We start from the raw sequence: 14180 nt of genomic DNA, 5'->3' as shown, positions 1-14180 counted from the left end.
ATCCCCAACGTATGAAATAAAAGGTCACTTCTTTAAAAAAAGATCCAAATTAATATTTCTGTTTAGAGCACAACTGGACCATGATATGAAGTTAATAATTTAAACTTTAAGCGAACCCATTATTTAGATGATGCTGGCGTTCTTTAAAGTACAGGATACCAAATTTTTCATGAAGGCATAATCTACATGGGTTCTGTAGGTCTCTTCAGGTGTTTGCTTGTCTTACTATTTTCCATTCGACTACCGGCGAACGGCTGCTTTCCTTGAGGTCCTAGTATTTATTTGCTAGCGTTGTTTTCATACCGTGTTTTTTATTGTTTAATGTACTTTTGTGGCAATGATATCGAGTTTTGAAATCTAAGGAATTCATACCTACGTAATATTTCTTCTTATCCGTGTTTTCTTTCGCAAATATTGTTGCCTGGTAAACTATGCTTTTGGTTAGACATTTATTTTGAAGTGGGCAAAATGTGCGGTATCTACAGTTGCATTTATCTTGTGCGTTATTAGTATTTTTAATTTTTATTTCTAGTATGGTTGTTGTTGTCCAGATTTGGTTTATTATTATTATTATTATTATTTCTGCTAGTTATATATGTGTCATTTGTGTTTGTTTTATTTTTGCCATGGTGTCTACTTTTTATTGTTTATTTTGTTGTTGTTTACATTGTTTTTATTTAATATTTTGTTATTGTGTGTTTTAATTATCATCTCTAAATTTTTGCAGCAGTGTAGGATAACTGGAGGTATTTTTATTGAACATTTTGTGGACGGCGTTAGCTGCGGGAAAGTGTATTTCGATAAAATCTAGAAATCTCTTGCCAAGTTTTGTTTTTAACATTTGATTGTATGGGGTCGTATACCAGATTAGATTTCTTTTTCTTCTGTTTTTAATGTTATTATAGTTATTGGTGTTTCGTTGTTGATAATTGATATAAATATTTTTTATCCACTATTTTTAGGGTTGTTTAATAGATATTAGTTTACCTGTTAAATGCATTTTAATCGCTTGAGTTATTACTGAGTCTACCTACGATCGAGTTAGAAATCTGTTTTATAACTGATAGTGGGTGATGGAACTTACGGTTTACATATATTGTAGTAGCGTTATCTTTTCAGTAGGGTTAATATGTGTTTTTTCTAAATTTAATGTGACGTCCAGGAAGTTTGATATTTTTATGTTAGCTAATGCGTCTAGTTTTAGGCCTAATTTTTAAATTTCCTTGTGTATAGTTTTCTTTAAGTGATCTCCCTTGACTTTGTTGGAGTCTTTTATTATAGCTATTCCGTCATCTTTATATAGGCTGATATCCGTAATATCAAGTATGCTTGTGAGGGTATATAGAATGAATACTCCCACAAGATCTGATGCCTCTGCAGAATCCCTGGCACTCATCGCCAAATCAAACGAATTTGTCATTTTAGTTTTTATACATTGGTTATTGTTATTTATTAGAACTAATTTCCTACATTTTTTAATGATGTTGATTTCTTCCCAGGATATATCAGTGTATGCTTTGGCAAATTCTAAGTCTATGTAAAAAAGTTATTCGGATATCGAGAGATTGAAATTTATGATGTCGAACTTTATAAACGTACATTTATTTTTGTTTTCTATATTTTTAAACCAGGTGATTTCTTTGGCAGTATTTGCCCACTGGTTTAGTTCTATGTCTTGTTTAATTTGTTTGTTTACTCTAGAAAGCATTGCTTTGCTAATTCTACCGATTTCTGGTTTAGTTGGGTTTATCAAGCGGGTGCTGGGATTATTATTGAAATTCCATTTGTGGTCTTTCAGCAGAATGTATGCCTCTCTATGTTTCAATGGGCCAACTTTATCGCTGATTTTTTAATTTAGCGGTAATTTGTTTAATTTCAGTATTTCTTATATCTATGTTTCTAAACCGATATATGTATATATATATATATATGTATAAATATATATATATATATATATTCTTTTGTATCTAGTTTTTTGTAGGTTTTTTTGTAATGTTTTCTGTGATTAGTTTGTTATATTCTTGTTTATCTATTTTACAAAAGTTTCTAGTTTTATCTGCTTTTACAAATATTTTATTAGAGTTGTTTATGTTTCTAACGATTTTGTGTAGTTTCCGTTGGAAATTGTTAGGAATTGTGGAATTCTAAGATTTTAATTATGTTTAAAAGGTAATTTTTAACTTGCTAGGTGTGGGGATGTTTTTTAGCCATGTTTCAAAATTAACTCTTTCCATATCTATTTTTTATTTAGTGAAATAAATTCTTTTAAGAGGGCCTAACTGTTTCAGACTCTAAGTATAACCCCTAACCTAGATTTAAAACATGAAAAGACACTAGATATTCAGGCTAAATAGAGCACCCACAAAGAATCAGGTCAACTAGAGGGTAAACGGTCCTTTGTCCTGTAAGTGCATGTTCATTGGCTGATAGGAAGGGTGCGGTGGATACTAGAAAGCTGATTGGCTAACTAAAATCTCAATAGGAGGTGCGTATATAAAAACGACAGACAACCACAAAATTCGCGCATAAGCCTGAAGAATCCTTGACTGGATGAATCGCGGAATATTCAGTGTAGCTTAATCGCAATATATATTTTATAAATTACTATATATATATGTATATATATATGTATGTATATATATGCATGTATATATATATATATATATATCATATATATGACTACAAATATATTTTATAAAGCCCCCCTCTTTGGGTTGAGCACTGTCGTACATAATCTCACTCGCTATTTAATTTGGCTGAAAAATGCGAAGCTCGCGGTTTGTTTACAAACAAACGTTTGAGCACTTTACAAGTGTCGGACGGATGTTTATTTAAATAGACATTCGGACAGATTAGTTACGGACACCGCTTCAGTCGTCAAGGGGTAGAACTGCCGACTGTCATCACGACGGTTCTAGGTTCGATCCTTGGCTTGGGATGCTAGTCTAGCGGCACTGATGAGTTGTGATACAACGAAACAGGACTATATGTCGATGACTACAAATATATTTTATATTTATATATATACAAATATATTTTATATTTATATATATATATATATATATATATATATATATATATATATATTCCTACGGGCACTAATGTTTAATGCTTACGCAATCATCACTATAGAACATGACAATTCTTGTCGGTCGGAATATTCGAACCCACTATGAGGCAATCTTTTATTCAAATACGTCCGGGCCACCAAATAATTGCCAAGAGAATAAAGTGAATTAACAACTTATAAACGCTTAATCTGGACAGAAACATTACACAATCTAGCGTATTCAAACGAGCGATAGTCGTAATCGTTGCATAAACGCTAACTGATTACTATGGAGTTTTTTTGTTTCCCATACAATGCTCAATATATATTATTAAAGGGAGTTTAAAGTATATTTAAATATTATGTTATATTTTTGTGTCTTACTACATGGGCAACGCTTATCAAGATTTGAAAGTTATCATTAATAAGAATTAACCTGATTGTATATTGGTAGATTATCAAAATTATTAGAGGACCAAAAATGATGGAAAATAATTTAGATTTCCAGAGGGAGGTTAAAAAATTGTGTAACGTTGTACATGAAGACAGCCCAGTGTTATTATGTAGAGGAGTTATGTGGTAATTTCCCTCAAATTCATAGAAGTTTTAAGTACAGATACATGGAAATGAAAATGCCTTGTTTGTGGTATAAAATTTTACATTTTGAGAACATTAGCGCTCAATCATGACTATAAGTATAAAACGGTACAGCCTATCAACGTTTCTTTTCTGATGAAGGAAAATGTAAATATCTCTTCAGCGATTGCAACTATACTCCAACTTTGCAGCTCTTACATTAGTCTATATTTACTCCAATAGTATACTTTCAGCTGATCTTTAACTCTCGCATTCCTTATTATTTTGCAATTTAAATTTTAACAATCCAGTGGTGATATTTTCGGAAATAAACAGGAAATATTTATGTTTTATGAGTCAAGATCTATGCCATCAAATACTCATCGTTTGTTCGTTTTTGACTTTAAAGTTTGCTTTAGGTCTTGTCTGGGCCAAATACCTTAAAAATGAGTAAAGTGCTTTTTGGGGAAAGTTAAATAGTCGAACAATTGTACCAATCATCTACACAAAATATTACATATGAGTCATGTCTTTTACACTTTCAAGGGCTTTTTACGCGGTGAAATTTCAAGAACTTGCGTATTTCAATACTTCTGGAATCTGGTAAAACCTCACACTAATTCCCATGAAAATAAATGTTAAATTTGCAATACACATATACATATATGCACACAATCCCCCACACATATATGTTAAGACATATTTGAATGTATATACGTATACAAATATTCATATTAAAACATCACACATTAGATATACGTATATATAGTATGTGGGATATGCGAGTATATAAATATAGTTTTACAAAAGACAATCAAATAATTCAAGAATATATAACTGTTTATACACACATTTTTTTTTATAAATTCTTTATGCACACAGATATCCGCAATTGGTAATTCAGGGTTTCACTAATTACAATTTTTGGTATATATATATATATATATATATATATATATATATATATATATATATATATATATATTAGGAGAATATTAGGAGTTATATTTAGGAAGAAACAAGCAATATATATATATATATATATATATATATATATATTCACATGAACATGCATATTCACATTTAAATAACTATACAGACAACTTGTATTTACTAAAAATATGGCTACAGAATGCACGTGTAAATACAGTATTTTAAGGTGGAGAAATTTTAAAGTTGCACTGATTAATATATTTTCTAAACTCACGGAAAGTCTTTGACATACATTGAAATTAATTTCGCCCGATCTGTTTAATATTTTGTATCTGCCGTAGAACTTTAATATGTATTTATTCTCTTTATTGTTTTCGGAATGATGACTAAACATGGTATTACTTTTTACTTGATCTTAAAATCGCATTTTCACGATATGCTTTACTGAAAGGTGCAAATTATCGTTATTTTACGTCTCAATTTTACAGATGTTCACTGTGGATGAATATGAAAAAGCGACCCGTATTTCAGACGTGCGTCAGAGGTAGAGATCTATTCTAGTGTTCTTGGCCAAAGTTCATTGGCAGTGGTAATAACTATGTAGGAACGTAAATTCATAAGCATAAGGAGGTAACTCGTTTTAATAGTATAACACCCGTCTTTCTAGCTCTTCAACTTGTTACGCGAAAAAATAGTATACTTTACTTTTGGAACGCCTTAGTATATCGGATCTTATGTGGAGAATATTTTTAACGACGGTGAACTTTACGTTTAAAAGAAATCACAAAAATATACTTTCATTATACAGATATGTGTTTAATCAGAAGATTAATATATGCATGTATAATTTTAAATACAATTTTGGAGTATATGACCGCCGCGGCAATCAAGTATATAGAGTAATATGTGAGTTCAATTTTCACCATCCTTCCCTATTTAATAAAACCGTGTTTCTGCAATAACTCGCCGAAATTTACCTTTCTATTGTTCTGTTGGGTTAGATTTATAAGTGAAGACAAATGATTTACGAAATTTCTAAAGAAAATAATACGATACTGTTAAATCGCACGAACGAAGTGGACAGTTGACGGGTCCATTCAGTGAAATTATTAGTTCATGAAATATTTCTCTCAGTAAATGTATAGTTTCATTTGCAATTTGCAACCGTTGCTGGAGTGTAAGTCATCTCGGGATAAATTACCAAACCAAACTGAACTGAAAATAACCGAGTGTCCTAATCTTCAATTAAACGAAAAATTTGTAAATTTTAAATTCGCCACCGCTAAAAATACGCTTAATATATATATATATATATATATATATATATATATATATACGTGCGCACATTGGCTATGATAGATAGGTATGTGAATAACAAACAATCTGATTGGCTGACTAGCGAATCAGCACCATATGTATAAGAATGCGTAGCAGCATCTATTCCATGCCTGGCCAAACGGATTTTGAAAATGATGAAACAAAGAAAAACTATGTGTTGCTTAATTGCATTATAATTGGAGCACAAAAATGTTTTCTCTCTGTTTACATTCGTACATGTGCATGTGCGTACGTTTATACTTTGTATCCCTGATTGTTAATTAATTGAGGTCTTTATTTGCAAACTCCTTTGTGACTCTGTACATATCCTCTATTTTTCATATTCTAAAATTTCTTAAATCAAAATATTTGGATATGTATATTAAAATTAACGTAAATTAAGTACAATTATATTAGTGCGTATTGCCAGACAGACGTAAAAAAGAGAATTATATTAAAGTTATTTTATATTTTTGTATTATAATTGGCAAATGATTGAAAGTAAATATTCTAGTGAAAATATTGCATGTGCTTGAAAGGTATTCACTGTGGGCAATATTATTTTTATCGCTGAAAATAATAAGTAAGATTTGACTTTTATAATAACAAAAACATAACAGAGTATTATTGAGTCAGGCAGTGTGACATAAAGGTCCTCGATCAACTCTAAACGACACCTCGTCTCCCTTAAAGTTATGTTTTTACTGAAAAAGCGAACACTTAAAAATTGAAGGAGAAATTATTTGTGTAAGTAATTATACATTGAATTTAAAAACTGGTTCTTTTTTTCCAGGTCTTCCTAAAGAATTTAATGTCACTTGATCACAGATAAACATATCTCTACTTCCGAACAACAATGCTAAAACATTATAACAGTTGCGCCCAAGAATAAAAGAATGGATCAGGGTGAGTTGAATGAGGTAACCATAAAACGAGGGGAAGCTGAAAAGTTCTTCCTGAATTCGCCTTACTTGTCAGAAAATCAATAGCATTATCGATCATAAAACCAAAAACTTACGATAGACTGATGAGGATAACGAGCGTCGATCAGTGTTCAGATTTTGTTTGACCTAAGTACGTACATGTGTATACTTTCACTCTTACTGTAGACGACCTAGACTAGTTAACATTAGATGCAATTGAATTTTTTTTATATACATCCCTGTCCAAACAGAGATGAAGACCATAGATGCAAATAGATTTATAGAAACATAAAAAAACACATCTGATCGATATATGAATAGTTTCTTTTAGCTAAAGGAAACGCAATACATTTTCCTATTAGTTTCTTGTATCAATAGAAATATAAACGTAAAAATAACTTTTATAACGTTTATGTCCAAATATAACGCGGTGCCAATAGAACTCACAAGTTTAAATAATAAATACCATTCGATTAATAACCACATGGTCACAACACATAATGTCTTAACTTCAGTAGGAGTTTGGGATTGTTTTTGCCTATGTGCATTTATATTATTTGTATATATACACAATCTATCTATCTTTCTATCTATCTATCTATCTGTCTATAAGATTGAACGGGTCTGTGTGTCTGTCTGTCTGTCTGTGTACATTTTCCTTCGCAATAACTTTGTTAATTTTCAGTCTACAGACTCAAAATTTGAGATACAGTATACTGGGATTTGGTAGAATCGATGTGATTGGTTTTCGGTCAGAAATTTTGCTGTTAAGGGGTCAAAATTCAATGATTTGACCTTTGAGAACTCTACCAAACTCTTCCGACAATTTGGGGTCTACACACGTAAAATTTTAGATATTAGTACCTTGGACATGGATCTAACTTAATAATTTGATTTGAGCCCAAAACAATAAATGTAAAGGGGTCATAATAGGGGTAATTTTTTTTTAAAAATCACATTTTTTATTTGTTTTTTTTTTTGTTTTTTTGCTCAGCATACACCCCCAAACACCCGGGCAACGCCGGGCTGAAATGCTAGTATATCTATAAAAGTTAACGTGTTCGTTTATCTGTCTGTGTATCTGTGTGTCTGTGCGTGTACATTTCCCTACGCAATAACTCAGTCAATTTTGAGTCTACAGGCTCGAAATTTGATATACGGGGTACTGAGATTTGGGAATATCGATGTGATCGGTTTTCGGCATGAAATTTGGCTGCTAAGGGGTCAAAGTTGAACGATTTGACCTTTGAAAACTCTACCCAAACTCCTCTGACAATTTAGGGTCTAAATACTTAAAATTTTATATATTAGTACTTTGGACATGGATTTAACTTAGTAACTAAATTTGAGCCCAAAGCTATAAATTTTAAGGGGTAATAATAGGGGTCAATATTTTTAAAAAATTGACCTTTTTTTTTTTTTGCTCAGCAAACACCTCCAAACTCCCGGGCAACGCCGGGCACCCATGCTAGTCTACATATCTATAAAAGTGAACGTGTCTGTGTATCTGTCTGCCTGTCTGTGTGTCAGTGTACATTTCCCTACACACTAACTTTGTCAATTTTTAGCCTACAGATGCAAAATTTGATATACAAGGTACTGAGCTTTGGGAAATTTGATGTGATCGGTTTTCGGAAAGAAATTTGGCTGCTAAGGGGTCAAAGTTGAACGATTTGACCTTTGAGCACTCTATCAAACTCCTCTGACAATTTTTGGTCTAAACACTAAAAATTTTAGATATAGGTTCCTTCGACATAGGTCTAACTAAATAACTCGATTTAAGCCCAAAACAGTAAATGTTAAGGGGTCATAATAGGGGTCAAAGTTTAAAAATTGACCGTTTTTGTTTTTTAGTTCAGCATACACCTTCAAACACCTGGGCAACGCTGTGCACCCATGCTTGTATATCTATAAAAGTGAACATGTCTGTGTGTCTGTGTGTGTGTGTACATTTCCTTACGCAATAACTCTGTCAATTTTAAGTTTATAGACTCGAAATTTGATATACAGGATACGGAGATTTGAGAAAATCTTCGTGATCAATTTTTGGACAGATATTTGGCTGTTAAGGGGTCAAAGTTCAACGATTTGACCTTTGAAAACTCTATCAAACTCCTCCGACAATTTTTGGTCTAAACACTTGAAATTTTAGACATAGGTTCCTTGGACATAGATCTAACTTAATAACCTGATTTGAATCCAAAACAATAAATGTTAAGGGGCCATGATCGGGGTCATAATTAAAAAAAAATTGACCCTTTTTTTTCTTTTTTTTTTGCTCAACATACACCTCCAAGCACCATTTATGTCTATCATTGTTGCAAATGTACAACAAGAATCAAGTATGTTAAAACTATGTTTATATAAAGTTTTGTTTATTACAATCATTGTGTTATGTACATTTCACTAAATTTATAGAACATATTCCGTAAAAAATATTTTGGAATTACGTGAGAATCGAACGAGAATAATGTCAAAACAAAGGTACTACATTAATAGTGTGTACTTTATCTATGTATATATTTCAACGCGCCACGCCTTAATATTTACGACCAGACAAGACTCAGAACTTGATACATTTTTACTGGTTTTGAGACAAAACTTGAAATAGGTCATGGATTTCGTGATTGCAAGTGAGCGTCAGTCTTTGACTTGATTTCGATATTTTGATATTGACATATACTGAGAGATAGCTTTTGTAAATAGGCTCATCATTATGACGAATCACTTGCCGTTTTGTTGGACACTATTGTATAATAGCGGCCAAACAAAATGACGATTGACTCGTAATCAGGGTGACGATTGGAAGCAACTGAATTATAATACTCAGTGTGAATATAAATATACAGCAATATTAACGAATAAATTTGTTGTCGTTTATATTTCCTAATATAAACCATTCTAACATCTGAATATTATGTCTGTAAAATATCAAACAATAAGTAAATAGTTACAATGTTCACAGCATAATCCAAAAACTTATTTATTAGATTATCGCATTTATAGTTATTCTCTGAAGTTTTCAATGATAAAAATATTCTCTGAAGTTTTAAATGATAAAAATATTCTCTGAAGTTTTCAATGATAAAAATATTCTCTGCAGTTTTAAATGATAAAACATTCTCTGCAGTTTTAAATGTTAAAATATTCTGTGAAGTTTTCAATGATAAAACATTTTAAAGATAAATATTGTAACAATTAATAATCATTTCCCTGATTTCAATAGCATTCTCCATTGTTTAACAAACAATCAAAACATCAAGAGATATGTGTCCTTGAACTGTGTTGATACAGCACTATCATAAGTTTTTAAAAACGAAATAATTTACAGCAGCGAAGATGTTCAAAGATTGTGTTTGGATTGCTTTACGGTATATGAACCATTTATTGGTCTTTTAATACCGGATGAAGTTGAAAAATGTGAGTCTATACTTATAATAATTATTGAGCATTTACACAATGTATTGTTCGACAAATAATTTTCACTTAGAATACAATGCTTTTGAATAATTCACTTCAAGAGTACATCGCTCTCATGACCTATGCTATTGATAATACATTGCTTTTGTAATAGATTGCTTGGAGCATACTTGCACTGGTACTAGAAAACAATACTCCTTGTAAACATTAGTTTTGGGAAAATTGATCTATTAAAATATTAATAGTGGAACTTTCATGTGCCAAAACACGACTGTCTCTCAGATACCATGTCCCAGTATATATTGTAAAGAAAATTCAAGGCAAAAAATAAACCAAAATATTGCTTTTTGGACTGAATATGCTCGTTTACATGATCATGTAATTGATCGTGCTGGGCGTCTCTAGTCGGAAAAAGCGCCAAAGTTGAGTGTTACAGGTTTCCCGATTATGGAATGCTCAACCAACAAGATTGCATCCTAAGGCAGAACCGGTCGCCACCAACGATGCAAAGGTGCCCTCGGGAACGAATTATCCACCGGCATTGGAATACAGTTGGCGAATTCGTGGCTGATAGGATGATCGATGATTCTATATCTGTAAACAGATTCTAAACGACTGCGTTTTGTAAACTTGCATATTCATTGTAAAGAATTGTGGACTATCTATGTGTTCAAGATTCACCCAAGGCTTTTATAAAAAAAAAACTTTTTTCGTGTAGATATTAACAGGCTTTATTTTCTTTTTTTCAGATCAGCTTTTTTTCAACAAGCACTGACTTAAGTAATGTGGATCGATTTCCCTACTTTTTTCGGACGATTCCCTCCGATCGTTACCAAGCTCAAGTAATGGTGGAACTGGTCAAAACATTCAACTGGACTTATGTATCTATTGTTTACGAAGAATCAAGCTATGGAATTCAGGTAAGATTATTATTTATATTTGCTTTATGATAGTGTCTGGTAAAGTAACTATGATTACACACACATTTACACGTAGAAGTATATATATATATATATATATATATATATATATATATATATATATATCGTTTTGCTAAATGTGTTGAATAATTAACATCGTTGTGTCAATCAATATGAGAAAGCGTAGATACAATAATAAAACAGGAATTACATCGTGTGAAAAAAATAAATCCGCCATTCTCGATGTGAAGCGTGTGCACACAATGAAGCTAATTGCAGCAAAGAAAACGCTCTGTATGCCATTCTATCTGAGCAATCACACAAGTAATCCGCCACTTTAAAACAGCGGATTCTCACTCAACCTTGTATGAAACTGTTTTACTCATGCATGAAGCGATCTTTAAAAAATTGTGAACGTATGTGTTTGAGATTATATATGGGCAGACGACACGAGTGTAAATACACTATTCTTCACCACTTTGGAATACGTTTGTAACACACTCATATCAAAAAGTAAATATAAATAAATATTAAACTTATTTATTTGTTTCGTTTTCAGCAATGAAGAAAATGTAATCTTTTAACAGATGTCAATCAGTTCTTAAAATAGCAATCACTATTATTAACATGGGATGGTGAAATTTATTGAAATGTATTCAGGAATATAATTCATAATCTATCAAAATAACACAGATATTCAATAAGAATTTGATATTTTATTACAAAACATATTTATTAGAGGAACAACTTTGTATTCTCGTAATTTTTTTTTCTCAAATATTGACGAAGAAAATTTATCAGTGTCTAATCGTTCACAAGCTTAAAAATCAAAAGGCACGCACACTAATTCGATTTATACATAAATAGATAGTTAATTTCTATCTTAATTATTGCTTTATATATTATTTTTTATTTCTTTAATCCTATTGGGATGAGGCTTCATAATTTGTGTACTTATTTGTTTTCGGACTGTATTCTCATTTTCATAGTTGTTGTCTCGCCACGTTGTGACAAACTAATATTCTGGCCTGCTTTGAGTAGGATTAAAAGCGCTATCTTCAGACAATACTCAATTCGAACCAGAGAGTTTCAACGTCTTTATCAACTGTGCTATGTTTTAAATGTTCATATTTGGTCAATAAAAGCAACATGTATCAAAATTCCTACATAGAAATAATTAAAACATCCGTTTTTTTATACTTAGCCACTGCCTTTTTTAATATCGTTTTTATCTTAATTCTTACTAATATTGTCCATTTTGGAGAAAAATGTTGATATTTTCTATCATGTTATACACAGGATGTAACGATAACATTGTTGCCTTAGAAAAACGTATTTAGAATGGTTTATGTGACTGTGATTTTTTAGAATCGATTATTTTAATTTGAAGCTTAGGTTCTTGCGACCAGAATACATAAGCGTGTTTTTTATACATTCTAGCTTCATAATTACAATTGTAGGTTGTTATTATGATGTGTGTAAATTGATTATGACATCACAAACCTTAAATTAAAAATCAAATTTGCTATACAATGAGGTATGTAGTTGGTTAGAAGAACCCATTGAGTAGTAAATATCCATATCGATTGTGGCATTGTTTGTTGATTTCTGGGTTAAAGTAAATTTATTGTCTTAATGTTAGGAATTCATTTATAAGTCAATAGGAAATTATTAAGCTGCGTTATTTTATTTTCGATGCAGATTTTTTCGCAAAAATTAAGCTTGTCTACATCATCTCCAAGACGACGCTGTGAAATAATCCATATGTGTTTAGTTATATTTTCGGGGAATATACGTTGCAATCCAACAGGAAATGAATCATTGAATTATTGAAGTGTGCTTATCTTTTTTAATTTGAAATAATACTGGGTGATTAACCTAAGGCATGCGCAAGCAATGTGTTGAGCATCTTAGCCAATGCCAAAATGATAGAAAGTCACGTTATTTTGGTATTCAAAATTTCAATGACTACTATTTCTGTGCATTCATAATGAAAATAAACAGCAGGAAGAATTCTAGTGTTTATTTTAACCTAAAGTCTACAATCGGGTAAATTCCCCACTGCAATGAAATTCCCGTTCCAGTATATAAAGACTTGCCTGAATTAAAATTGTTAGTTCAGATGAAGACCAAATCTTTATTTTGTCTACTGACAGTAGTGAACCCACTGTTACAGCTGTAGAATTTATTTTTTCATCACAGCCCTCAGCCTAGAACTCTAATAACCTTTTATAAAAACGCCATAATAGATTCTTGCCATATTTCACTCTTGGAATATCACTTAGTATATTGAAATAAAGTTGCCGGCCTGCTGCGGCAGATTGATGTCGAAGAGTATTATTCTCAAATTGGTGCACTTTGATAGATAGCTCCCCCAAAAATTCAAATGAGTTCTTCTTCATAATGACATCTTATATAGATAAGTTCATCAAGGTTATTCTACGACTCTTAAGAAAATATAACGAAATCAAATTTGTTCTGGCAAAGATTACAAACAGACAGCATCAATATATCATGTGTCGATTTGAAAATGGTTGGGTTTCTCCTTGGACTACAAGTTGGCTTCACAAAATGTTCTTACCTCTTGTGTTTGTTGGATAGATGGGTAAGAACAAAGCGCTGGATAAGAATGATTGTTGTATGTGCAGTGAACTGATTCCTGGCTCTCTTAATGTTCTGGCTTGTTCTTTGGTGCCGCTTTCCAAAATTGTGTTTCCTTCTCTTCACATAAAGCTTAGTATCATTTATAAATTTGTGGAGGCTCTTGAGAAATATGGCGACTGTTTCAAATATATTTGTATGACATTTTCAGGCTGAAACATAGAGAAATAAAAAGCTGGAGATTTTAATGCATCTCAGAATCGAAATTTAATGAATGACCCTAATTTCTCTTTTATGAATCCTACAGAGCAGAGGGGCGGAACGTGGTGTACGAATGTGGTAAAATTCTCCTTGATAAAAATTAAGGCGCGCAACTACAAAGATCATGTTTAAACATTAACCATAAGCCTCCATCAAGTGGCTGCAAATATGAGCACCACG

The 14180-nt window shown here is 31.6% G+C and overlaps 1 protein-coding gene across 2 annotated transcripts in view; it reads left to right on the top strand.

Annotated features, from left to right (window-relative positions):
* Nucleotides 1-14180, top strand: part of LOC145268573 (metabotropic glutamate receptor 3-like) — a 1374385-nt gene that overhangs the window by 890426 nt on the left and 469779 nt on the right. For both annotated transcript variants that reach the window (XM_080124032.1, XM_080124035.1), the window contains one exon: nt 10968-11138. In XM_080124032.1, coding sequence (XP_079980158.1) covers nt 10968-11138 — 171 coding nt within the window. The remainder of the gene's footprint in view (nt 1-10967; nt 11139-14180) is intronic.

The sequence above is a fragment of the Euprymna scolopes genome, chromosome 4 (assembly GCF_053919585.1).
Source record: "Euprymna scolopes isolate OS-2025 chromosome 4, ASM5391958v1, whole genome shotgun sequence".
Classification (NCBI taxonomy): Eukaryota; Metazoa; Mollusca; class Cephalopoda; order Sepiida; family Sepiolidae; genus Euprymna; species Euprymna scolopes.
This window is presented reverse-complemented; position numbering and strand designations above follow the sequence as displayed.